We start from the raw sequence: 27,367 nt of genomic DNA on the forward strand, positions 1-27,367 counted from the left end.
TAGCATGCAGCGACACAATGGAGTCAACCATGCTGAACAATTGCTGAGCCTATAGTTATGGTTCTCTGAATGAGGAGGACCAACAGGGTGGCTAGGTGAATACCCACCGCTGACTGACTGCTCTGGATATAGGCTACAAGCTAAAGAAGAAGTATAACCTCTAATGGCGTGCGTTAAATCAATCTATGATTTCAGCGCTGAGACCTTGGACGGTCAGAGCGTTCCTCTTAGTATCCACAGGGGCAAGGTGCTCCTCATTGTCAACCTGGCCACCTTCTGAGGGTCAACAATAGAGGAGGTAGGCTAACGATGATTCATGGTGCTAGCCTATACAGGCTAAAAGCCTCATGCTGGTCAGCTGGCATAGGCCAAACTTTTGATTGTGTTGTAGTATTAGAGATATTCAACAGTCAGCCCAAGGTGGAATGTTTAGGTGGTGTTCTAATTGTATGTGTCATCTAACAGTACCACAGAATGAATGCACTCATGGAAATGTTTGGTGACCTCAACTTCACTGTCCTGGGATTCTCCTGCAATCAGTTTGGTCTTCAGGCACCTGGTAAGAGAGTCTTTTTGAAATAACAATAAAGGTTTTTGATCTGTTGTAACTTATAGGCCTACTTTGTCTCTAGGAGTAATGCTAAGTATCAAAGCGCTCATGTGTGGGCTTCCGAGTGGCGCAGCGGTCTAAAGCACTGCATCTCACTACAGACCCTGGTTCAATTCCAGGCTGTATCACAACCAGCCGTGATTGGGAGTCCCTTAGGGCGGCGAACAATTGGCCCATTGTCGTCCGGGTTAGGGGTAGGCCGTCATTGTAAATAAGAATTTGTTCTTAACTGACTTGCCAAGTTAAATAGTATGCTTGTTTGTCATGCATGATGACGAGACCAGTCTGTTTTATGAATGCCTCTGTTTCAGAACTAATAAGCTCACTGGTCTGTTACATTGGTTGTTTCTTCCTTCAGAGGTAAATCATGAAACACTCAACCTTCTCAAGTATGTAAGGCCAGGTGGGGGGTTTGTCCCCAAGTTCCCTGTGTTTGGCAAGATCGAGGTCAATGGGTTGAACGAAGAACCTCTTTTCGCCTATCTCAAGGTAGTATATTTGACATGTCCTTATGCACTATTATGTACTGCACTCTGGGGGCAAGTTGAATGCATTATGGACATTAGACCTCACTAACAGCATTTGTTCATGTCTTGTACAACAGGAGTCTTTGCCCTATGTGAACCCTGTCATAGGAGATATAAAGAGGCTCTACTGGTCACCCATCAAAGTCAATGACATTCGCTGGAACTTTGAGAAGTTTCTAATCGATTCTGATGGGGCGCCTTTCAGGCGGTAAGTTAAACACATTAATGAAAAATGACTTGACAGTGTGTATATATATATATATATATATATATATATATATATATATATATATATATATATATATATACATTTGATATATATATATATATATCAATCATTCATGCATTCATTCATATAATTCATTCATTCATTCATTTACAAATAAGATTTGAAAATACTTAATGTCCTATTCTATAATAGCCTCTCCTTTTCCCCAGTTATGAACTTCATGGCCCTACTGAGAACGTGGAGAAAGACATCGCAGGCCTACTATAAATGGAGTCATCTGTTCCCCTGTATGGTTGTCAATAAAGTGGGTTCTTCATCAGCAGAGGCAGAGTGACGATCCCTCAGTAAATGCAGACTAAATGCAGCTGAGCTGGATCTGATGAGGAAGGGAGAAGGACTCTGAGTTTCAGTGCATTCACTCAGAATATCAGATCCCTCCGGCCCCTGTTGGTGATCAGTAGGCCTATCCCTATGGTCTCAATATAACTAACTACTCCTTTTTGTTATTGTTGCAAAACAGAGGAAGTGAATGAATCTTTTGGCTGAAATCTTAAAATGTGTTGTCCATTTAATTGTTTAACATTGTTAAAACAACATTTGTAGGCTACAGTGGGAGAAACCCAAGTCTCCAGCTGCATAGAAACTCAATCCTACTTGAATGGAATGATATACAATACATAAAGAATATACACAATTTAACTGAGCACTGTGGATGTTTGAGGATAAAATACAATTCACTATTTGGATTGTTTTATGTTTGACATTTCTATACCTTGACATTTTTCCGATCAAAGAGACTGCTATTCTGAAAGAATACCCCTTTTTTAAGGTGGTAAGATGGTAGACAAGGAAGAAAAGTGGAATATGTTTTGAGTGAATATGGAATGGAGGATATCACCGAACCTTTGGAAAAGCTACAGAAGGAAATTGAACGTGACGAGAGTGAGGTTGAATTAACTGCAGTGGCAGGTGGTGTGGTGATGGAGCTTGGCATCATGTGTAAAAGGGATACGGATATGTCCTCCAGTAGGGATACATCCTCCAGTAGGGATCCGTCCTCCAGTAGCTCAGAGATGGAACCTGAGAGTGAGGATGCAGTATGGTGAGGACCGCCGAGTTTGAATAAAGAAGAATCTGGTCCAGTAGGAGTCACATTTTTGGAGAAAGTGGACGCTTGCCTTTTGGCGGATCCATTTGTATTTTCAGGGTGGGTGAGAAAGGATGAAATAAACTAGTAGTGGACTTGTGATATTTTTGTGTTTCTTCTGATCAGAGGGAGCAGACGCTCCGTGTCACGCAACTTGAGTCAAGATCTGTTTCTTGATTTGCTCTTAGGAACAGGACACCATTGAAAGGAGTGATTTCTGGGGTAGCGTTAAGTGTGGAGATAGAGCGGTTGAAGATTCCTGGTGTTTGTGACGCCCGTCGTGTAGGTAGGCTGTGACTGGCTTCACACTCCAGTACAGTAGATGGCAGTGTATGCAACTTCAAGTTGGATGCAATCCACCAACCAAATCCCAAAGAAGAAGAAGATTCGACGAGAAAAAATAAGAAAAAACAAACATTGGATTTCCCGTAGTTCTCGCCGGACGCATGCGTATTTCACCGTTCAATGTCACCGCAACAATTGAACATGGCTGCCGTGGGTTTCAGAAATTGGGCTCGAGCTCTTTCCAAGGGGAAACAGCCAGGCTTCTCGGCGCTTTTCTCCCAAGTCAGAGCAGGTTGGTTCATGGATCTTTATGGTTTTTGCGATATCGTTGTACAAATGCAAAATCCCTGCATCAAGTTGGAATGGAAGTTAAAACATGCCAGGCAAAGTGTCGCTAACCTTGAGCTAGCCTAGCTTCCCTACAACAGAGCTGCATCTCGTTCAGTGGTTTACTAACGTTGGTTAAAGCTTCATTCAGTAGTATGTAGCTAGCTGTCTACGATTAAATATTAGGCTAGATCCCATATAGGGTTACCTGGCCAGCCAACGTTATTTGTCTTTGGATAACTAGTGCAAGTACATACGCTAGGTGTGTGTGTGTGTGAGATATATATATATATAGATATATATATAGATATCTCAGTCGTGGCCAAAAGTTTTGAGAATGAAAATGTATATTTGTGTCACAAAGTCTGCTGCCTCAGTTTGTATGATGGCAATTTGCATATACTCCCGAATGTTATGAAGAGTGATCAGATGAATTGCAATTAATTGCAAAGTCCCTCTTTGCCATGCAAATGAACTGAATCCCCCAAAAAACATTTCCTCTGCATTTCAGCCCTGCCACAAAAGGACCAGTTGACATCATGTCAGTGATTCTCTCGTTACAGGTGTGAGTGTTGACGAGGACAAAGCTGGAGATCACTCTGTCATGCTGATTGAGTTCGAATAACAGACTGGAAGCTTGGAATCATTGTTCTTCCTCTATCAAACATGGTTACCTGCAAGGAAACACGTGCCGCCATCATTGCTTTGCACAAAAAGGGCTTCGCAGGCAAGGATATTGCTGCCAGTAAGATTGCACCTAAATCAACCATTTATCAGATCATCAAGAACTTCAAGGAGAGCGGTTCAATTGTTGTGAAGAAGGCTTCAGGGCGCCCAAGAAAGTCCAGCAAGCGCCAGAACCATCTCCTAAAGTTGATTCAGCTGCGGGATCGGGGCACCACCAGTACAGAGCTTGCTCAGGAATGGCAGCAGGCAGGTGTGAGTGCATCTGCACGCACAGTGAGGTGAAGACTTTTGGAGGATGGCCTGGTGTCAAGAAGGGCGGCAAAGAAGCCACTTCTCTCCAGAAAAAACTTTAGGGACAGACTGATATTCTGGAAAAGGTACAGGGATTGGACTGCTGAGGACTGGGGTAAAGTCATTTTCTCTGATGAATCGCCCCAAACAATCGAAAAGGGATCTGGAAAAAAAGCTTGTCCAGAGAAGACAAGGTGAGCGCTACCATCAGTCCTGTGTCATGCCAACAGTAAAGCATCCTGAGACCATTCATGTGTGGGGTTGCTTCTCAGCCAAGGGAGTGGGCTCACTCACAATTTTGCCTAAGAACACAGCCATGAATAAAGAATGGTAACAACACATCCTCAGAGAGCAACTTCTCCCAACCATCCAGGAACAGTTTGGTGACGAACAATGCCCTTTCCAGCATGATGGAGCACCTTGCCATAAGGCAAAAGTGATAACTAAGTGGCTCGGGGAACAAAACATTGATATTTTGGGTCCATAGCCAGGAAACTCCCCAGACCTTAATCCCATTGAGAACTTGTGGTCAATCCTCAAGAGGCGGGTGGACAAACAAAAACCCACAAATTCTGCAAGAATGGGCTGCCATCAGTCAGGATGTGGCCCAGAAGTTAATTGACAGCATGCCAGGGCGGATTGCAGAGGTCTTGAAAAAGAAGGGTCAACACTGCAAATATTGACTCTTTGCATCAACTTCATGTAATTGTCAATAAAATCCTTTGACACTTATGAAATGCTTGTAATTATACTTTAGTATTCCATAGTAACACCTGACCAAAATATCTAAAGACACTGAAGCAGCAAACTTTGTGAAAATTAGTATTTATGTCATTCTCAAAACCTTTGACCACGACTGTGATATATATATATTTTTTTTTAAGCAATTCCTAACGTTACTCTCAAATGGCTAGTTAGCCTACAATCACACTCTCTGGTTGATCATGGGGATAAATGGTACTGTATTGACTTCTTTCCAAATGTTGTATAGCCTCTGGACCTTCCAAGGGCATGCTGCCAGGGCCATACCCCAAGACGCCCGAGGAGAGAGCAGCTGCAGCAAAGAAGTACAACATGAGGGTGGAGGATTATGAACCAATCCCGGATAATGGCGAGGGGTAAGGACGCGGGGTACCATGGATACGGAAGGACACACATGCCATTGTTTTCCTGTCATTGATACACCACCCCATTACAGCAGGAGCTATGTTCCTTTACCAGACAACTAGCAAATTGATTTGGTATTTCAACCTGTGGGTTGAACTCACTTAAATGACTGAGGCTCTGCATCCCAAACGGTATACAATTCCCTACATAGTGCCCTAGTTTTGACCAGAGCCCTATGGGATGCACTATATATAGGGTATGAGAGCAAATATTGGACCCCAATGGGAGTTGAACGTTTCAGGATTTGTGCATTACCTAAGGTTATTCACCCACACACTTTTTTTCCTGTTGTGTTTCTGTAGGTATGGAGACTACCCACAATTGCCAGACAGATCCCAGCATGAGAGAGACCCCTGGTATTCCTGGGATCATCCAGACCTGAGGAGGAACTGGGGAGAGCCGGTAAGATAGAGGACGAACTGGGGAGAGACGGTGAGATAGAGGAGGAACTGGGGAGAGACGGTGAGATAGAGGAGGAACTGGGGAGAGACGGTGAGATAGAGGAGGAACTGGGGAGAGACGGTGAGATAGAGGAGGAACTGGGGAGAGACGGTGAGATAGAGGAGGAACTGGGGAGAGACGGTGAGATAGAGGAGGAACTGGGGAGAGACGGTGAGATAGAGGAGGAACTGGGGAGAGACGGTGAGATAGAGGAGGAACTGGGGAGAGACGGTGAGATAGAGGAGGAACTGGGGAGAGACGGTGAGATAGAGGAGGAACTGGGGAGAGACGGTGAGATAGAGGAGGAACTGGGGAGAGACGGTGAGATAGAGGAGGAACTGGGGAGAGACGGTGAGATAGAGGAGGAACTGGGGAGAGACGGTGAGATAGAGGAGGAACTGGGGAGAGACGGTGAGATAGACGTGGGGTATATTTCTACACACTGACTGACTAATAGGGTTGTCAAGATACAGTATCAGATCTCACAATACTTACACTGACCAAAAATATAAATGCAACATGTTAATAGGTTGGTTTCATGAGCTGAAATAAAATATCACAAATGTTTCATATGCAAAAAAAAACATATTTCTTTCCAATTTTGATAAATTTGTTTATATCCCTGTCAGTGAGCATTTCTTCTTTGCCAAGATAATCCATCCACCTGACAGGTGTGGCATATCAATAAGCTGATTAAACAGCATCATTAAAAAGGTGCACCTTGTGCTGGGGACAATAAAAGGCCACTAAAATGTAACGTTTTCACAACACAATGCCACAGATGTCTCAAGTTTTGAGGGAGTGTGCAGTTGGTATGCTGACTGCAGGAATGTCCACCGGAGTTATGTTAATTTCTCTACCATAAGCCGCTTCAATGGCATTTTAGAGAATTTTGCAGTACTTCCAACCGGGCTCACAACCGCAGACCACGTGTAACCACGCAAGCCCAGGACCTCCACATCCGGCCTCTTCACCTGCGGGATCGTCTGAGACCAGCCACCCGTACAGCTGGTGAAACTGGGTTTGCACAAACAAAGAATTTCTGCACAAGCTGTCAGAAACCATCTCAGGGAAGCTCATCTTCGTGCTTGTTGTCCTCACCAGGGTCTTGACCTGACAGCAGTTTGGTGTCGTAACTGACTTCAGTGGGCAGATGGCCACTGGGAAAGAGGCGGAGGTGTGCTCTTCAAGGGTGAATATTGGTTTCAACTGTACCGAGCAGATGGCAGACAGCGTGTATGGCGTTGTGTGGGCGAGCGGTTTTCTGTTGTGAAAAGAGTGCCCCATGGTGTGGTTATGGTATAGGCAGGCAGGCATAAGCTACGGATAATGACCACAATTGCATTTAATCAATGGCCATTTTGAATGCACAGAGATACCGTGATGTGATCCTGAGGTCCATTGTCGTGCCATTTATCCGCCGCCATCACCTCATGTTTCAGCATGATAATGCACAGCCCCATGTCACAAGGATTTGTAAACAGTTCTTGGAAGCTGAAAATGTCCCAGTTCTTCCACGGCCTGCATATTCACAAGACATGTCACCCATTGAGCATGTTTGGGATGCTCTGGATCCACGTGTACAACAGAGTTTTCCAGTTCCTGCCAATATCCAGCAACTTCACACAGCCATTGAAGAGGAGTGAGACAACATTCCACAGGCCAGTCAACAGCCTGATCAACTCTATGTGAAGGAGATGTGTCGCGCTGCATGAGTCAAGTGGTGGTCACACCAGATACTGACTGGTTTTCTGATCCACACAGCAACCTTTTTTTGTTAAAGGTGTTTGTGACCAACAGATGTATATCTGTATTCCCAGTCATGTGAAATCCATAGATCACGGCCTAATGACAGATTTTCTCATGAACTGTAACTCAGTCAAGTCTTTGCATGTTTGGTTTATTTATTTTTCAGTGAATATTAAAAATAAAAGACATCTACCTACAAGTATCGTGACTACACAACTGACTAATAAGACTATATATTAGGTCTGGGACAATACCAGTATCCCGATACTTGTTTAGTATCGCGACAAGAAAACAACACAAAGCGGATTAACTAATTTAGGAAAACAGCCCTAATGTTGGAAACAGACATGTTACCCAGAGTCACATTTTGTATTTATTTTCCAAGCTATAGCACACAACATTTGACACAAAGCAGGTTTTATAAAAGAACCAAAGAGTTGGCGCTGCTTCGTGTAAATGTTTTGCCATGGGGAAAATATTACAATACTGGTATCGTTACAGCCCTACTGTATATTGTTCACAGTACGCCACCTGTTTACTGTAAAGTATTGTGTACATTTATGCACGTAGACATTTGAAATGGCAGGACGTGAATGTGTGTAAGTTATGAATCATTATTTGCTGATGTATTTCCTCCCCCCCCCCCCGGACTCATTTACAGTGGGTTCTCGCCCCTGTTGCATGTTTTCGTTCTAGATCCACTGGGATTTTGACATGTTCATCAGGAATCGAGTGGACACGTCGCCCAGCCCTGTGGACTGGCACACCATGTGCAAACATCTGTTTGGTTTCGTTGGATTCATGCTGCTGATGTTCTACCTTGGGGAGAAGTTTCCATCTTACCAGCCTGTGGTAAGTATTGCATTGAGCAAAGCATCAGTCTTTTGTCTCCGTTGTAATCGCCGTTGTAACCCCTAAGATGTCACAGACCAGAAGATAATATAAGTATATGCTTTCCTGTTGTATTGAAACCCTTTCCCATTTTGGTATCTCAAGACCTTTTTTTACTATGACATCTGGATTTGAAAAGGACTTGTCCAATAACAGCCTTTGGGTCTACCCCTCATATCTGTCCCGTGGACACTAATATTGGATTTTACAGTTGGAGCAACAGATCTGATCCCTGAATACAGTTTAATGACGGGTGTACACGGAGTCGGAGATGATGCTACTGCTGTTAGTGGTTTCATTTGTTTCCTTGCCCTGCTACCAATTCAATAGAGTGAAGACATGCATTGGTAACTGAAGCGCAATTATCATATTCCACTATATTTTGCCATTTCATTTCCTATCTTATGATAGCTTTCTGGTATTTATTGAAGACCATTGAGCACCTCACCCACACTCACCAAACACCTGTTTTTAAAAAGGTCTTCAAATGTCCTCTTCTGTAGGAAAGGTGAATAGGTACATCCTGTCTGATGCCCTCTGTTAGGTCATCCCTGTTCTCTATTCCAGGCACCCAAACAATATCCTTACAACAACCTGCACCTAGAGAGAGGAGGGGATCCCGAGAAACAGCCTGAAGAAGTCAAACATTTTAACATTTAAATATCTGCTTCTCTAAATGTGTATATTTCTGTCTAATAAAGAGATTTTAGTGTGACTTCAGTCACATTCCTGATCTTTGACCTATATCTTATTCTTTGGAAAGCTACTCCTTCTAAATCCCTTTTTAAGATTGAATGGCTTTTCAAACTTTAAAACGCGCAGACAACTGGAATAGGTTGTTTGCGTACAACTTGGTGATATCCCTTATCCGTGTCGTCACCTGCTTCAGAGAGAGAGAGAGAGCGAGCTATAGCTTAGTGGGACTGGAGATCAGTAGATAGTCCTATAGCCAATTGACATGGTAAATACATGGCTAATTAATTAGGCTACATGGTAAGTAGTCAATTACTTGTTTGTGTATTTAAATGAAGTCCTTTATATCATAGTGCATTGTGGGGTTACGTTATATTTAATTTAGGGTGACTATCATTTAAAGGATACTATCCCACTACTGTAAAACGCTGCGCTGTGGAGTCATCGTACGTCTGGGTCTTGCCCCCTTTAATATTTTTGATGGGTTTGACAATTAAAAATACAATGTGAAAACGAGGCCGTTTAGGATATCAAATTATATTTTTTGTGTGAATGAATTTACTTCTGCCAAATATTTTTTTCTACATTGAAGACCATTCAAAAAGCCTACAAAAATTACAAGGTTACATCCTTAAATGCTGCGTCACTTTCATAGTGCATACAGTCACTACTACGCTCAATTTCAACTTCTAAACTTCTTTGACTAACATAAAAATAGTGCCTTCAGAATGTATTCACACCCCTTGACTTTTCCCACGTTGTTAGACTGAATTTAGATTGTGTCACGAGCCTACAAGCAATATCCCATAATGTCACAGTGGAATTATGCATAACGAGTCATAAGTTGCATGGATTCATTCTGTGTGCAATAATAGGGGTTAACATGATTTTGTAATGACTACATCTCTGTACCCCACACATACAATTATCTGTAAGGTATCAGTCGAGCATTGAATTTCAAGCACAGATTCAAACAGATACCCATCTACCAATAGGTGCAAAGGGCACCTATTGGTAGATGGGTAAAATTAAAAAAGCAGACATTTGAATATCCCTTTAAACATGGAGAAGTAATTAATTACACTTTGGAAGGTTTATCAATACACCCAGTCACTGCAAAGATACAGGCCTCCTTCCTTACGCCGTTGCCGGAGAGGAAGGAAACCACTCAGGGATTTCACCATGAGGTCAATGGTGACTTTAAAACAGAGTTTAATGACTGTGATAGAAAACAGGATGGATCTACAACATTGTAGCTATGACAGACTGAAAAGAAGGACAGAATGTACAGAATAAAAATATTCCATAACATGCATCCTGTTTGCAATAAGGCACTAAAGTAAAACAGCAAATAAATGAACCTTATGTCCTGAATACAAACTGTTATGTTTTTCTCAAATCCATCACTGAGTACTGCAGCGAAAAGTAAAAGAGATCAGACCCCTCCCCTAGAAATCGGGCCAGATCCAGAGCTACACTAGGACCAACTATTGACTGGGGAATGCAGGAGGGAACTGCCACAACGGAAATCAACCAGCAGGGGGAGCCAAATGAACAGGACCTAAAAGAGCTAGACATAAAACAAGAACCAATCAGCATGAAGACTGAGGGAGAGCTCGACCAAACCGAAGCCCCAGCGGAAGAAGACTTTTGGGCATCAGTGCTGAAAGACTTGACATTGGACTGAGTCCCACCAAACTTTGAGTATATTGCAAGAGAAGTAGTAGTGGCACAATGTGACAAATTGATTGCACTCCCAAGTGTCTTCCCCCAAACTGAGTGTCTAAGAGAGGTATAAAAGAAGGAGAGGTCAGTGCCTAGGGCATGATCCTCGCTCTACATGATTTGGATATCATAGAGAATCATCAGACAAGGTAAACTACTCTTCGCTATACTCTGCTTGTACTGACTACTTTGACATTGAGGCACGAGCAATATATTGACTGGTATATCTTGAAAATTGTGTTCTATCCTGGAAAACCACTCCATTTAAAAAGAGTAAAAGGACGCGGTTGTGTAGGAGAGCAACAAGTTCTATCTTTTGGAGTACCAGAGACAACTTCAGTTTGAAGGATTGAAAAAGCCCAGATATAAGTAAGCCTCGTAGAGAGCCAAGGGTCATCAAAAAGGGGTCAGTATCTAGGCAGCAGGCAGTGAAAAGTGTAACCATAAGAAATTTGGAGACAATAAGAGATTGAAATATTATACACAGCAGAGGCTGCCAATATTACTCTTATTGACACCAGTTTCGGGAAGGACCAAGGGAATAGAGCTTTAAGGTAAATATATTGTTATTTGCTTTGTTTAAGAGTTATAAGAAGTGTTTAAGCTGATTTATATTTGCAATAGTATCTGGCATAGCATAACGCATTAAGGATTGATTGAGCATTATTGATGTATTAGGACTGTATAACCATTTAACTGTAATAACGTGTATAAGACAAAAAACAGAGTGACTTAATAAAAGCTTGAAACTTTGACAACTAGGCCAGAGTAACGATCTGGAGAGCAAACGCCTTTGACACTCTCGCTAAACGGAAAGTGACCTTGGTTATAGGTTAAAGTTATAGCACTAAAGAATATTTCATTGTGTGGACAATAATATATCTTTGGAAAAGTCAAACATATAACAATACTAGTTTCCAAGTGACTACTAGCTGACGAGCATTAATAACTAACGGAAGATTAGTTATTAGGTATTGATATAGAAGAGAGGAAGACACAAGGTAACGGAGTATAGGAAGAATCTATAAACATAAAGTAATAAAGTACTCATCTATCCAAGGCCCCACACTAGACCGGGGAAATAAGGGAGTGACAACGTGAACGAAGGAACAAACCCAACTCACGCGAAAGGCCAGTGCGAATAGATAGAAGGGTTGGTAGAGCCGCACGACTAGGCCCTCGTTACACCGAAGTAACTACAATCCTAAAGTACTCTGCCTAGCCAGAGGACGGGATAGAGGCTTTTGCTGCAGGCGACGGGCAAAAGTCAGCACCGTGACAGTACCACTCTTCATATTTTGCTGCATCATGTTATGGGCAATGTTCCCTCAAAGCAATTTCGGCACTGAAAAAATATCAGGCCTGCTGAGCGCAAACTTGAATGTTGTGAACATTTTGTGTAACTTCCAGCACACGTTTACTGTGAACGCTGAGGCTTTACCCGCTTTAAGTTACAGTTTCAGACAGTGGTCAAGTGGCTATTTGGTCATAATCTAGGCCTACCAGAATGGCCTACCATCAAAAACAATGGAGAAAATGCATCCCATAACATTTTATCATGGAAATAGCTGTTCTATAATTGTCTACAGTACCAGCCAATGTGTGGTGTCCAATGTAGGCCTACATTCCATCAGACTTTTGAAGAAATATACAGGGCTTGACATTAACCTGTTTATCCACTTGTCCTTCAGATGAGGTGACTGAAAATGTGTTTGATGCAAGAAATGACTTTACAAAATAAAATGCATTATTATTCTCATTCCATTATTACAAAGAATAAAACAAATTATGCTACTCTCTGCCTATTGGCTACTTAGCTTATTTAAGCATGCCTCAAAGTACAACACTGCCCCTTTAAGACATAACAAAGATCTTTACCAGACTGGCTTTTCAAAGATGTCTAGAAATGCACAAGTGTTGTGCTCTTGTAGGGAGCAATCACTCCCCCATTGTTAACTATAAATGATCTATATACTTAGCTAATAAATCACTAACTAGCAAAGGATATAAACAAATGTACACACATGCAGCTCTCGCTTTGATCTCAAAACAAGCGCATCTACTCAAGACCACTCATGCTGTAAACACAGTCCAGTTCAAAGTGAACGGCACAGATATGGCAATGGTCTATTTGCATATAGGCCTACTGCAGCTCTGATTGGTTAGGCCTCACCGGTCTGTGTGTAGAGTATGGGCTGAGTGGTGCTTGTCAGTGACGTAGAATCCTACACTGATGTGTTCTGCCTACAACACAATGTCTTGCCTAGTTCGTTTTGTTTCGGTATGTTGCATTGAAAGTGGCTAATTTTGCATTGATTCTATCACAATTCCCACAGTAAAGGGAAACGTTGATAGTGTTAACTAAGGGAGAATGAAGTTCAATCTCGTGCTTCTCTGCGCAAACTGTATGGCGGGACTGGGGCGCCCGCCCACGCGCGCAGTTTAGAGGGAACATTGGTTATGGGTACGCTTGTCATCGGCAAGGACTAGGGACATTTTTTAGGATAAAAATAAATGGAATAGAGGTCAGCGCAGGCAAAATCTTAGAGAAGAACATGGTGGTCTGCTTTCTAACAGACACTGTGAAACAAATTCACCTTTCAGCAGGAGAACAAAAGCTCCCGAGTGGCACAGCGGTCTAAGGCACTGCATCTCAGTGCTAGAGGCATCGCTACAGACCCTGGTTCGATCCCGGGCTGTATCACATGCGGCCGTGATCGGGAGTCCCATAGGGCGGTGCATAATTGGTCCAGTGTCGTCCGGGTTAGGGGATTGACCGGGGTAGGCCGTCATTGTAAAATAAGAATTAGTTCTTTAACTGACTTGCCTAGGTAAATAAAAGGTCAACAATAAACTAAAACACAAGGCCAAATATATACTGGAGTTGCTTACCGAAGGTGTGAGAGTAACAGTGGAAGCAGAGGTGATGCTTGATTCTGTTGGCGCGAGTGAAGATAGAGGAAATGACTGGAATACTGTAACATCTAATGGAGCTAAAAGGCCTGAAGTTGTAAATCAAGATAAGCCTTGGTATGATAATGCCTCATTCCTTGTTCGAGTGCGATTCATGAACAAGGATGTTTTTTTGGGGGGGGAAACCCGTTTATGGTCACAAAGTAGATGAAGGATGCATTGGGAGAAGTTGAGTCAGTCAGGGTGACCAGTGTGTTGTTTATTTCAGTTGTGTGAAAAGAACAAAAGCAGTGTGAATGCTATGATTATTGGAGTAGGGCACTGATAAGCAAGATGGCGCCGATAGAGATGGCAGCTTCGCTTCAAGTCCATATAAGCATTTCGCTAACACTCGCAATAACATCTGCTACTCATGTGTATGTGACCAATAACATTTGATTTGATAATAGGTGTCATATCTGGTGTATCGATGGAGATTGAGGCTTCATGGTTTAAGATGAACATGCCAGGAATAGTTGATTCACGTCACTTAACCCACACTGTGAATGGAAAGAAGGAGAAATGGCTTTGTATTATTGATGTTTGATGAAGAAGTTCTCCCGACCCATGTAAAGCTGGGATTTAGGAGATATGTGGTGGGATCTGATGTACAAAAGCCACTTTAATGTCATAAATGTAAAAAAGGCCACTTGTCAAGTGTTTGCAAACGGAATAGAGTCTGAGGATGCACGGTGTTGCCATTGTGATGTAAATCACGTTCCAGAGTTCCCTGAGTGCCCTGTTAGGGTGAAGGAGGTCAAAGTAGGAAGGGTCAGGGCTGTCGAGAAGGTGTCCTATGCAGAGGCAGTGAAAATTGTCGAAGCGGGGGGTAGAGATGATGAAGCTATGGCAGAGGATGATCAACAACAGTCTGTGGATGTCAGTCAATTGAGAGATCCTGAAATACTAATCGTAGAGGAGGTGGATTTGGTTGTGTTTATTGAGCAGGTGATTAATTGTACATGACAAACTAACAAAATATCGAAGAAATTGTGAAAGCGGCTAATAGGTTCTTAGATCGCCAGGATTTCACAGCTGACATTTCCCAGAAGGGAGTGGGATTATCCAGTGTTGACAAGTGGGAAGGATGTGGCAGTAAAAGATGAGAAGAAGGTAGAGATGATGGCCAAAGCATTTGTCCAAGTGCAAAGCTCTGTAAATTTGTCAGAGGAGGCGAGAGAGAACAAGAGAGTGCTGGATAGGAGGGAGGATGTAAATGATGCGTTGAATGCACCATTTACCATGGCAGAGGTGAAAAGGGCAATAAGTAAGGCTGGGTTAACTTCACCTGGGAAAGATGAGATGTGCTATGTTATGTTGGCCCATCTTAGTGATGAAGCACTGGATAAGGTATTGGTGTTGTACAACAGAGTGTGGGAATAGGGGAAACTACCAGACAGCTGGAAGGAGCACTAGTGGTACCAATCCGGAAGCCAGGGAAGGACATACTGGGTCAGCATTTGTAGTGCAGGAATGTGGGGTGGCAGTCAGGAAACGTATTACAGATATTCTGGCTGTATATACGGCAGAGCTGATGGCCATACTGTTGGCCTTGCAGTGGCTGGAGGAAGTCAAGCCAGACAGAGTAGCTATTTGCTCTGATTCATGTGCAGTGTTCATGAGTCTTCAGTCCTTTAGGTCATGTAGAAGACAAGACCTGCTGTATGAGGTGCTACAAACCCATGGCAGGATTAGACAGATGGGTATACAGATGAGAATTACTTGGTCCCAGTCCATGTGGGGGTGAAGGGGAACGAGGCAGTTGATGTACTGGCTAATCAAGCACTTAGTAGTGGGGATGTTGATGTTGTAGTTTCAATGAGCAAGGCAAAAAGCCTGATATGGACAGTGATGGTGCAGAGATGGCAGGAGCAGGTTAAAAGCCTGATATGGTCAGTGATGGTGCAGAGATGGCAGGAGCAGGTTAAAAGCCTGATATGGACAGTGCTGGTGCAGAGATGGCAGGAGCAGGTTAAAAGCCTTATATGGACAGTGATGGTGCAGAGATGGCAGGCTAAAAGCCTGATATGGACAGTGATGGTGCAGAGATGGCAGGCTAAAAGCCTGATATGGACAGTGATGGTGCAGAGATGACAGGAGCAATGGCATAGAGATACTAAGGGCAGGCATTTATTTCAAGTACAGAGGAAAGTCGGAGAGGGGAGGTCGGCAGGAAGGGACAGAAAATAGGAGGCTATTTTTACAAGATTATGGGTGGGACATAGCCGGTTGAATAAGACCTTAAACGTGATAGCATCCTGTTAGATGAAAGCATCCAACAGGAAAGTGTAATTATTGCCAGGAAACAGAGACTGTGGAGAATATATTGCTAGTGTGGGCAGTATCAGAGGGAAAGAGAGGCTGAGATCTAGTATGAGGGAGAAGGGGATACAGGAAATTAGTTTAAAGAGTGTATTGTGTAGAACATCCTTAGAAATACTCTCAAATATTTTAGATTTTTTTAAGAGTAACGGGGCTGGCAGGTAGGATTTAGTTTATACGTCTCTGGCCCACACTAGTGGGTACAGTAGATGTACAGTAGGTGGCGGTAATGCACCATCATGTTGGATGCCAACCTTCGATAAACCCCCACAGAAGAAGACAAAGAAAAAGAAGAAGAAGAAGAAGGCTGTGACTGGCCTCACACTCCAGTACAGTAGGTGGCGGTGATGCACCTTAAAAGTTGGATGCGATCCGCCAACCCAATCTCAAAAAAGAAGAAGAGTTGCTTACCAAAACGACAATGAATCAAAGATTTTATAAGTAAACCAAGATAGACCACACCCTCTCGTTTCAAATGGGAACAAATTAGCCAAGCATGAGCTAGCGAGATCCTATTGGCGTGTTCTTGCACACATCTGCGTTATGTCCGTTAGGGAACCCCTACTCTGTGAAGTGCGCAATAACTCAATTCGCCTTTGCGCCCCTTCTAAACAACGCAATTTTTTAAAACTTTTGCAAAGAGCAAAGTCTGCAAAACTTAGGCTACTCTTTTCATAACATATTATAGTTTTGGGAACAGAAAACTGTAATGAGATCAAACGTTTCATCGATAAGAAAATGTGTAGAATATCGGCTAAAATCCATCTTCTCCCGCTGCCCACAATCGGGCTTCCTCTCACTACCATATATTGTACAATCCAGGTGTGCAAAACTCTTACAGATTTACCCAGAAAGACTCACAGCTGTAATCACGTCCAAAGGTGATTCTAACTTGTATTGACTCAGGGATGTGAAGACTTATGTAAATGAGATATCTATATTTCTATTTTCAATATATTAGTAAAAATGTCTAAAACATGTTTTCATTATGGGTATTGTGTGTAAAAAAAAAAATATATTTTAAAAGTGGACTAAATCAAGCGGTATGAATACTTTCTGAAGGTACTGTACCTTATGTTAAGAGGCGAGACAATCTTTGCTGAACTGAAAACATTGCAAAACACAGCTACAGGTCAAATCAAGATACTGACTGCTGTGATATTTGATACCATGTCGGCCACCGTAGAAGAGGATAAACATCCATGATTACGTTGGGAGTGCCCGGTGGTTTTCTACATCATTTGTAGCTAGAAAGATTGATAATCATCAATTCCGACGTATGTATTTTATATTTTTATATGAAGATATGGGGGTACTAACAATATAGTGTTAGAATATATTTATTCTAGCTTTTAGCTAGTTTACTAGATTTATAAGCTGAATGACACGTCTGCATGATTTAGCTGTCAAGCTAGCATTAGCAGCTCTAGCAGAAGCCAATGACACGTATCGGTAACTAGCCTAGCTATCTACCGTTAGCTAGCCAAAGAAACTGATTGAACCAGGGATGGTTTATAGCTAATAGCTCAACCGGCATTACCTATCTAGCTAACATTATAGAACATATACATTACGGCGAAGAAAAGCCGTTAGCAGACGTGTATTACTAGCTAACCAAATGATGGATGTTAGCTAACTCAACGTTTTCCCATCACCCAGCAGCTATCCATCTAACGCTATCTAACGGTACGCTCGCTTCTCGTGGTGTTGATTCATGAGACGTGATTGGAATTGATTCTTCTAACGTTAGTAAATTATGTTTCAGGTTATTAACCATACCCACACGTTACGTAGCTAGCGTAAGCTAGCTACTGTAACGCCCTACAATATTTTGTTTTGATTATTCAGAAACGATTAACGTTTGACAGTTAGCTGTAGGTGGGTTCTTAGTGTTTAGAAGTTGTCTAGCCCCATATGACATCCATTACTGCCCAATGCAATGCGCGTACCTTGGGTTTATTCCTTACGTCTTGCAACGGAAACTTTGTACCGTTTAAGAAGTCAACTGAGAGAGACCTACCTGAATTTTTCCGATAGAAACTCTCGTTTTCGTTGCAAAACTTTTTCAGTTTGGAGGAAACATTTTTTGCAACAGAATTTGCGTAATGAATACACTCCAGGGGTCATAACGTCAGGGGTATGTTCAACATAGCCAAAAACATTTCGAAATGTTTTTGGCTATGTTAAACGTTTTAGTCAAGGGAAACGGTGCTGAAGAGAAGAACGGTGTGGTTATGGTGGCTCAGAGGGCTATTGTATATGGTGGGCTGCACAATATTGTGCGATTAGCTACAAATGGTCACACTGGTGATGTATGTATCTCACTGTGTCACACCCATATTGATCAGGGTACACCCACCAAACAGCCGCAAACAGACCTCAAAAGCTGTTGAAGAATGGTGCACACCGTTTGGTGCATACCATTGCTACACAATGTAGCAAACGTTGAACCGAACTGAATGCACACCAGTATTGAAACGTCATTAAAAGTGCTTGTTTTCCATTATTTAGGACTTTGATAGAGGCATCCTATCCCAATAGAGGAAGATGAGGCTGAAAGAGATCCAGAGGACAGCTCATCCAGCATGGAGTCCTGCCCCCCACCACCCTATCTGCCTGGCTTTAGGTAGGGCACAAATGTTACCTGTATCAGGCCTGTCCATACCTGTCCTGCACTAACCCTAACTCTTCTACCTAACCTTAGGTAGGGCACAAATGTTACCTGTATCAGGCCTGTCCATACCTGTCCTGCACTAACCCTAACTCTTCTACCTAACCTTAGGTAGGGTAGAACTGTTTTGTGTATCAGGACTGTCATGCACTTATACAGTAAATAGTTACAGATGTTTAGGCATTCTTGCCAGTAGCCTCCCAGATCTGTTTATGCTATCTAGCCAACTTTTTTTTTTTTTTTTTTTTTTTTTTACCTTTATTTAACCAGGTAGGCTAGTTGAGAACAAGTTCTCATTTACAACTGCGACCTGTAACTGATGATAACAGGCTTCACTTTGAATTCTGAATAATATACTCTTGAGTTCTTGTGATTTTATTAGATTTCTTTCTTGGTCTGTTTGTGTTGACGAACAGGCACGTCTGCTCAGCAGCTGGATGCGTCGTTCAACACCACTGCCGCCTTGGAAATATTCCAGGTGGATTTTGCCGATCCTTCTCTGGACATGAAACTCAAGGGGTCCCTACCTACTTCTAACAGGTAAGCAACAAAATGAGCTGCTAACCCAATACTATACGAGTTATCAAGTTAATATATTATTGTATCAATACATATGATTCAACCTATAAAATGTGATTTGATATCTGTGCCCAAGGCTACATAGTCTGGTGTGGGTAAACTTTGGAGCAGGAGAAGACGGTTTGGGAGGGAGACTGATTGGAGGCAGTGATAATGGCACGGTAACGGTGTATAGCCCAGAAGCCATCGTAACATCAGGGGAAGAGGCAATAATAGGACAGTCTGACAAACACACTGGGCCTGTCAGAGCACTAGACTTCAACCCCTTTCAGGTAATAATGGTAGCAGCCTGTCAAGTCTTTGGCCAATTCTCACTTGTAGTTTGGCATGCAAACTACAAGTTTTTTTTTTCTCATTTGAATGTACTCTCTCTCTCAGAGTAATCTGTTGGCGTCAGGGGCAAACGATTCAGAGATCTACATCTGGGATCTGAACAATTTCAGCAATCCAATGACACCCGGGACAAAGTCACAGGTAAATGTCTCTGGGGAAGTTTGTCCTGTTCTCTTCTGTTTCCATTGAACTTCTTCTCTAAATCAAAATGGTGGGTATTCCAGGGTGATTTAAATCCCTGGAATGAGTCTTCATTGAATTTTTAACCGTTTTCTCCATGTTTCCCCTCTTTGTAGCTTTGTGAGGTAAGAGTGAAAGCCTGTGTGTGTGTGTGTGTGTGTGGTTGTTGTGTGGTGGCTTTAACATGTGTGGGCTGGTGGGAATGTTAAATAACATAATACTTCCTCCTATCAAGATATTACTGAAGTCTCAAAGAAATAGCCTGTGACGACAGTCTTCCACAGTGTGGCAGTGTTGGGAATTGGCAGTGTTGGGAATTGGCAGTGTTGGGAATTTTGGCTTAGCTTTTTGATGTGTAATAACACTTTTCTTTTTTGTTAATCTCTAAAATGTGTGCCGTGACATTCTCCAATCAATAATTCCTGGAGGAATATCTATATTTGTAACAGTGCTGTTCCTTCTCTCCCCGTCCACCTAGCCTCCTGAAGATATCAGTGTAGTGTCGTGGAACAGACAGGTCCAACACATCCTGGCCTCTGCAAACCCCAGTGGGAAAGCAGTGGTCTGGGACCTGAGGAAGAACGAGCCCATCATCAAGATTAGTGACCACAGCAACCGGGTGAGTACAGTAGATTGGTGACCACAGCAACCGGGTGGGTACAGTAGATTGGTGACCACAGCAACATGGTGGGTACAGTAGATTGGTGACCACAGCAACAGGGTGGGTACAGTAGATTGGTGACCACAGCAACCGGGTGGGTACAGTAGATTGGTGACCACAGCAACCGGGTGGGTACAGTAGATTGGTGACCACAGCAACCGGGTGGGTACAGTAGATTGGTGACCACAGCAACCGGGTGGGTACAGTAGATTGGTGACCACAGCAACCGGGTGGGTACAGTAGATTGGTGACCACAGCAACCGGGTGGGTACAGTAGATTGGTGACCACAGCAACCGGGTGGGTACACTAGTCTGTCCTGAGGAACCACTGTGAGACTGGACTGTATCATGTTAGCTCCCCTCTCATACTGACTCTAGTCAGAAGTTAACCGGGTGGGTACACTAGTCTGTCCTGAGGAACCACTGTGAGACTGGACTGTATCATGTTAGCTCCCCTCTCATACTGACTCTAGTCAGAAGTTAACCGGGTGGGTACACTAGTCTGTCCTGAGGAACCACTGGGAGACTGGACTGTATCATGTTAGCTCCCCTCTCATACTGACTCTAGTCAGACGTTAACCGGGTGGGTACACTAGTCTGTCCTGAGGAACCACTGTGAGACTGGACTGTATCATGTTAGCTCCCCTCTCATACTGACTCTAGTCAGAAGTTAACCGGGTGGGTACACTAGTCTGTCCTGAGGAACCACTGTGAGACTGGACTGTATCATGTTAGCTCCCCTCTCATACTGACTCTAGTCAGAAGTTAACCGGGTGGGTACACTAGTCTGTCCTGAGGAACCACTGTGAGACTGGACTGTATCATGTTAGCTCCCCTCTCATACTGACTCTAGTCAGAAGTTAACCGGGTGGGTACACTAGTCTGTCCTGAGGAACCACTGTGAGACTGGACTGTATCATGTTAGCTCCCCTCTCATACTGACTCTAGTCAGACGTTAACCGGGTGGGTACACTAGTCTGTCCTGAGGAACCACTGTGAGACTGGACTGTATCATGTTAGCTCCCCTCTCATACTGACTCTAGTCAGAAGTTAACCGGGTGGGTACACTAGTCTGTCCTGAGGAACCACTGTGAGACTGGACTGTATCATGTTAGCTCCCCTCTCATACTGACTCTAGTCAGAAGTTAACCGTGTGGGTACACTAGTCTGTCCTGAGGAACCACTGTGAGACTGGACTGTATCATGTTAGCTCCCCTCTCATACTGACTCTAGTCAGACGTTAACCGGGTGACATGGATACCAGAAGTTACCACACAACATGGCATGTAGAAATGTTAAAAGGCTGTTGTGTTGTAAATTCACTGTTCAGGGATGCTCTGGTCTGATGTAGTGTCGTAGATGCTCTGTTCAGGGATGCTCTGGTCTGATGTAGTGTCGTAGATGCTCTGTTCAGGGATGCTCTGGTCTGATGTAGTGTCGTAGATGCTCTGTTCAGGGATGCTCTGGTCTGATGTAGTGTTGTAGATGCTCTGTTCAGGGATGCTCTGGTCTGATGTAGTGTCGTAGATGCTCTGTTCAGGGATGCTCTGGTCTGATGTAGTGTCGTAGATGCTCTGTTCAGGGATGCTCTGGTCTGATGTAGTGTCGTAGATGCTCTGTTCAGGGATGCTCTGGTGTGATGTTGTGTTGTGTCGTAGATGCTCTGTTCAGGGATGCTCTGGTGTGATGTAATGTTGTGTTGTAGATGCTCTGTTCAGGGATGCTCTGGTCTGATGTAGTGTTGTGTTGTGTTGTAGATGCACTGTTCAGGGTTGCTCTGGTCTGATGTAGTGTTGTGTTGTAGATGCTCTGTTCAGGGATGCTCTGGTCTGATGTAGTGTTGTGTTGTAGATGCACTGTTCAGGGATGCTCTGGCACCCTGAGGTGGCCACACAGTTGGTCCTGGCCTCAGAAGATGACCGCATGCCAGTTATTCAGATGTGGGACCTGCGCTTTGCCACGTCCCCTCTCAAAGTTCTGGAGAACCACACAAGGTGAGCCTTTGGGACATTGTGCCACACATTGCTTTAAATGGAATTGTTATGTATGATGGTGATGATATGGTCTCTGTTATGGCAGGTGCAGCTAAATACTTCATGTTTCTACCTCCAACAGTGCAGTAATATCTAACAATAGTAATCAACATAATAACACTTTTTTTTAAATTAAATGTTGATGATGTGCTACTTTAATTGTCTGTATGTCGTTTGTTGTGTTTTTATTGGTGTTGTATGTATTAAGTGGTTCAATCACATTTCCTTTTTAGGGATTAGTAAAGTATAATTAGTTCTTCTAGCTTGGCGGCTGTTGTTTCATAGTTGAAGTTAAAAGAGAATGCCTCGACTGTCGGTGATGATGGCTTGATGGTTTTCCTCCTCAGGGGACTTCTGTCCATAGCGTGGAGCCAAGCAGACCCAGAGCTGTTGCTCAGTAGTGCTAAAGACAACAGGATCCTCTGCTGGAACCCAAACACTGGAGAGGTACCTGCTTTTTGGCTCTGTTCTGAAGGCCTCATCGCGTCATGTGGTGTATATGGCCTCCATCACAAGGCCCCCGCCATCTTTCCCTGCCCAGGGCTTCTTCAGATGCCTCTGTTGTCTAGGTGATCTGTCTCTACAATGTCGTGGTGATCCAATCTCTCTCCCGTCTCTCTAGGTGATCTATGAATTACCAACCACCAACCAGTGGTGCTTTGACATCCAGTGGTGTCCCAGGAACCCAGCGCTGCTGTCTGCGGCCTCGTTTGACGGGTGGATCAGTGTTTACAGCGTGATGGGAGGAAGCCTGGAGGCCCAGCAGCAGAGCAGGGCTGATCAGGTAGAGAGTCTCCATCTGTCTTACAGCTCTATCTGTGGCCGTGTCTATTTCCTGTCTAAAGGAAACCACCCACAATCCAGTGTTGCCACTGGAAGTCGCTCTGGATAAGAGGGTCTGCTAAATGCTAAAACGTCAAAGGTTCCCTCTTTCCTATGTAGTGCACTAATTTTGAACAGGGGCCAAAAGTAGTGCACTATTTATGGAATAGATGTGATTTGATAGTTGAAACATTTTGGTGTAGTCAGGCATCTAGCCTAGTGTTGAATGTGGTTGCTACTGCAGCTATAATGGTAGGGTATGGTTGTAGACCTCATTTAAAGACCTCTGCTCATTTCTCTTACCTTTTTATATAATATTTAGATTGGAATGCAGTCTTTGTGTGGTACTTTGCCACAGATCTCCTCGTCCTTTGACACCATGGATCCGTTTGGGACAGGCCAGGTGCTGCCCCCTCTGCAAGTTCCCCAAGCCACCCCTCAGACCACCCTGGTCGCTCCGCTGAGGAAGCCCCCCAAGTGGGTTCGTAGGCCCGTAGGAGCCTCATTCGCTGTAAGTACAATGTACTTGACTTTTGCTTTTTTTTGTTGTTGTTGCTTTTTATATCCATCTTTTGTATTTCAGAAGGAAAATAACATAAGTAAATGCCTATTGTGAGGAACCCCAATATGTTTAAGCAGTAAAGCATGACAACCTGTGGATTATGTTGGAGACACACGGTTAAAGTCTATTCTTAGGCATGACAACCTGTGGATTATGGTGGAGACACACGGTTAAAGTCTATTCTTAGGCATGACAACCTGTGGATTATGGTGGAAACACACGGTTAAAGTCTATTCTTAGGCATGACAACCTGTGGATTATGGTGGAAACACACGGTTAAAGTCTATTCTTAGGCATGACAACCTGTGGATTATGGTGGAGACACACGGTTAAAGTATATTCTTAGGCATGACAACCCGTGGATTATGGTGGAAACACACGGTTAAAGTGTATTCTTAGGCATGACGTAAAGTGTTACTCTTCGGTCACGCTCTACTTATAAAGGGACTATATGTGCTTATGACAAGTCTTACAATGTATTATAACTGCATCATAGTAATAGTACATTTCCCCCCCATCCTCTTCTCCTTGTAGTTTGGTGGGAAGCTGATCACCTTTGAGAGTCCTAAGGCTCCAGTCCAGAGCCCGCAGCCCGTCCCCGTCCCCAGGCAGGTGTTTGTGAGCCAAGTCACCACGGAAACAGAGCTCCTCCAACGTTCCAGGGAGCTGCAGGCTGCTCTGCAATCTGGATCCTTGTCAGACTACTGCCAGGCCAAGATCCACAAGGCCCCCACAGACTCTGAACAGGACATATGGAAGTTTCTCCTGGTAGGTGTTATGACACTGCACAGTGGCATGAAAAGTTCATTTTAAAGGAATAATGGACGATTTTGGCAATTAAGCAACTTTTCTACATACCCCAGGGTCAAACAATGTAATATTATAGAGACAGTGTGATATTTTGGCATTTAATCCCTGTTTCTACTCACCCAGAGTCACATGATCTCATGGATACCATTTTTGCCTCTGCATGCAGTTTTGAAGGTAGTTTCGGGAGCCATTGCTAACTAGCGTTAGCACAATGACTGGAAGTCTCCTGGAACTGTTAGCATGTTAAAATGGTATCCATGAGTTCATCTGACCCTCGTTAAGTAGAAACGTTGCTTAATTGCCAAAATGTTTTTAAAAAAGTCCTGTTATCTGTGACATCTGTGGTCCTGTCTGTCCTTCAGACTGAACAGTAGTAGGACTCACAGAACACCTATGGAGATGACTCATTTCCATGAACAGTAGGCTTCTCTGTACAATGTATTTGGGTAGATAGGCACTCAGGAGCCAAGACCGACATATGATGAACACAAGTTCTGCAAGGGTTGTTTAGGTTTCTAATGTTGTCCACCTGACGTTTGCAGGTCAACTTTGAAGATGAAGCCCGGGTCAAATTCCTGAGACTTTTGGGTTTCAGCAAAGTGGATTTAGAGAGAAAGATATCCACCTGCTTGGGGAAGAACGTGCAGCCTAACGGACATGGAGTGGATGCCAACGATCTGGCTGAGAAGATACAGCTCCTCTCTACTCAGGTCAGTCCAGGAACATACCTCTACATAGCCCATTCTCTTTTATAGTACTCCTAATACTAGTCTAGACTGCATATCTTCCACCGTCCACTAGAGGACAGTGACGAGTATCAGAAGTGATATGTGATCTCTTTTTCATAACAACATGAATCCTGTCACCTTTTTTATATTATCACCAGTAACCTTCCATAAAAGTACGTTGTCCTCGTTTTGGTTCCAGAGGTCAGAAGAATCCGGGGATGCGGTCGACTCCACCAAGACTCCGGGTTCATCCTCCCCCTCTGACTTTTTCAGTCAGATCCCACCACAACCACAGGACAAGGAGAAGATCAGCTTCCAAATCCCTGTCTCAGCAGGTACTGCTTGTCTTCTGTTCAGTATCACAGCAGTTGGACGTGACTTCCGCTTTCTCTTCCTGTGAAATCTAAACAGTACGGACTGGTTTCCCGGACACATAACAAAAAGCACGTTCAATGTAAAACCTTTTTAGTCCGGCGTTAGACTTAATATGAATCTGTTGTCCTGGTAACTGGCCCTTTGTATGCCTGTAACTCTCCGTATCTCATTCAGTTGCTTTATGCCTCTGTTGTGGCAGATGCAGATGGTCTGATCAGCCAGGCTCTGCTGGTGGGAAACTTTGAGGGAGCGGTGGATCTGTGTCTGAACGACGGGCGATACGCTGAAGCCATCCTGCTGGCTATCAGTGGAGGACAGGAGCTACTGCAGAAGACCCAGCAGACATACCTGGACAAGCAGAGGAACAGCATCTCTATTGTAAAATGGGGAACTTTTGAACCGGGGCCAATTTGGGACTTCCCCTCACACGTCTATTAGATTTATATTATATTTGTATGACTTGATTACTAGCTAGCAAAGTTAGTTTAGTTCAGAATATAGTTATTTTATATCAAGAGTGCAAAATAATCTGATTTACTGAGTCAACATGAATAAATACAACATGGTTAAGTCTACTGGCCACCCCTCATAGCCTGGTCCCTCTAGGTTTCTTCCTATGTTTTGGCCTTTCTCTGTAGTTTTTCCCAGCCACCGTGCTTCTACACCTGCATTGTTTGGGGTTTTATGCTGGGTTTCTGTACAGCACTTTGAGATATCAGCTGATGTAAGAAGGGCTTTATAAATACATTTGATTTGATTTTGATTTACTATCGACCGTCCTCAGCTGATCTCATCCGTGGTGACCCAGAACTGGGGAGACATGGTGCAGAGCTGTGACTTGGATAACTGGAAGGAGGCCCTCGCTGCTCTCCTGACCTACGCTCACCCCAAACAGTTTGCTCCTCTGTGTGGTAAGAACACCAGGATGTTGAGGATTGTAACAAAGGAATCAGTAAACCCCGACTTGCTTTTACCTTGAGTTCAGCACTTATTTCTGCAGTCACTAGAAATCTATTTCACAAGAGACACCTGATTGTACCTGATGGGCTGTTCTGCTTCCTGTTCCTAACCCCTCCCTCCCTTTCTCCTGGTAGGACTATAACTGATCTCTATGCTGTGTAGCTCTTCTGCTTCCTGTTCCTAACCCCTCCCTCAATTTCTCCTGGTAGGACTATAACTGATCTCTATGCTATGTAGCTCTTCTGCTTCCTGTTCCTAACCCCTCCCTCCCTTTCTCCTGGTAGGACTATAACTGATCTTTATGCTGTGTAGCTCTTCTGCTTCCTGTTCCCAACCCCTCCCTCCCTTTCTCCTGGTAGGACTATAACTGATCTCTATGCTATGTAGCTCTTCTGCTTCCTGTTCCTAACCCCTCCCTCCCTTTCTCCTGGTAGGACTATAACTGATCTCTATGCTATGTAGCTCTTCTGCTTCCTGTTCCTAACCCCTCCCTCCCTTTCTCCTGGTAGGACTATAACTGATCTCTATGCTATGTAGCTCTTCTGCTTCCTGTTCCCAACCCCTCCCTCCCTTTCTCCTGGTAGGACTATAACTGATCTTTATGCTGTGT

At 43.6% G+C, this 27,367-nt stretch overlaps 2 protein-coding genes and 1 pseudogene across 5 annotated transcripts in view; all 3 read left to right on the plus strand.

Moving 5' to 3' along the window:
* LOC139571577 (glutathione peroxidase 1-like) lies at positions 1–1,922 on the plus strand (annotated as a pseudogene).
* Positions 1,923–2,755: 833 nt separating this feature from the next.
* ndufb8 (NADH:ubiquinone oxidoreductase subunit B8) lies at positions 2,756–9,084 on the plus strand. Its single transcript, XM_071394570.1, has 5 exons — positions 2,756–3,090; positions 5,095–5,221; positions 5,573–5,672; positions 8,157–8,312; positions 8,919–9,084. The coding sequence occupies exons 1-5, from the start codon at positions 2,979–2,981 to the stop codon at positions 9,009–9,011; spliced, it is 588 nt and encodes a 195-aa protein (XP_071250671.1). The 5' UTR covers positions 2,756–2,978; the 3' UTR covers positions 9,012–9,084.
* An 8,087-nt stretch (positions 9,085–17,171) lies between these two features.
* Positions 17,172–27,367, plus strand: part of LOC139571578 (protein transport protein Sec31A-like) — a 28,852-nt gene continuing 18,656 nt past the window's right edge. For 2 of the 4 annotated variants that reach the window (XM_071394571.1, XM_071394574.1), the window contains exons 1-15: positions 17,172–17,320; positions 18,555–18,669; positions 19,131–19,254; positions 19,370–19,565; positions 19,672–19,767; positions 20,285–20,425; positions 22,319–22,461; positions 22,848–22,947; positions 23,123–23,284; positions 23,645–23,833; positions 24,419–24,652; positions 25,237–25,404; positions 25,622–25,757; positions 25,997–26,175; positions 26,582–26,708. In XM_071394571.1, the coding sequence (XP_071250672.1) occupies positions 18,591–18,669; positions 19,131–19,254; positions 19,370–19,565; positions 19,672–19,767; positions 20,285–20,425; positions 22,319–22,461; positions 22,848–22,947; positions 23,123–23,284; positions 23,645–23,833; positions 24,419–24,652; positions 25,237–25,404; positions 25,622–25,757; positions 25,997–26,175; positions 26,582–26,708 (2,074 nt within the window). In that variant the 5' untranslated portion in view covers positions 17,172–17,320; positions 18,555–18,590. The remainder of the gene's footprint in view (positions 17,321–18,554; positions 18,670–19,130; positions 19,255–19,369; positions 19,566–19,671; positions 19,768–20,284; positions 20,426–22,318; positions 22,462–22,847; positions 22,948–23,122; positions 23,285–23,644; positions 23,834–24,418; positions 24,653–25,236; positions 25,405–25,621; positions 25,758–25,996; positions 26,176–26,581; positions 26,709–27,367) is intronic. The other 2 variants (XM_071394573.1, XM_071394575.1) reach the window with 1 other exon arrangement.

This window comes from Salvelinus alpinus, chromosome 3 (genome assembly GCF_045679555.1).
Source record: "Salvelinus alpinus chromosome 3, SLU_Salpinus.1, whole genome shotgun sequence".
NCBI classification, from domain to species: Eukaryota; Metazoa; Chordata; class Actinopteri; order Salmoniformes; family Salmonidae; genus Salvelinus; species Salvelinus alpinus.

Coding starts and splice junctions, on each gene's coding strand:
- ndufb8 (XM_071394570.1), top strand. CDS start 2,979: ATGTCACCGCAACAATTGAACATGGCTGCCGTGGGTTTCAGAAATTGG. Junction 5,673..8,156: donor GGAGGAACTGGGGAGAGCCG/GTAAGATAGAGG, acceptor TTTTCGTTCTAG/ATCCACTGGGATTTTGACAT. Junction 8,313..8,918: donor TTCCATCTTACCAGCCTGTG/GTAAGTATTGCA, acceptor TCTCTATTCCAG/GCACCCAAACAATATCCTTA.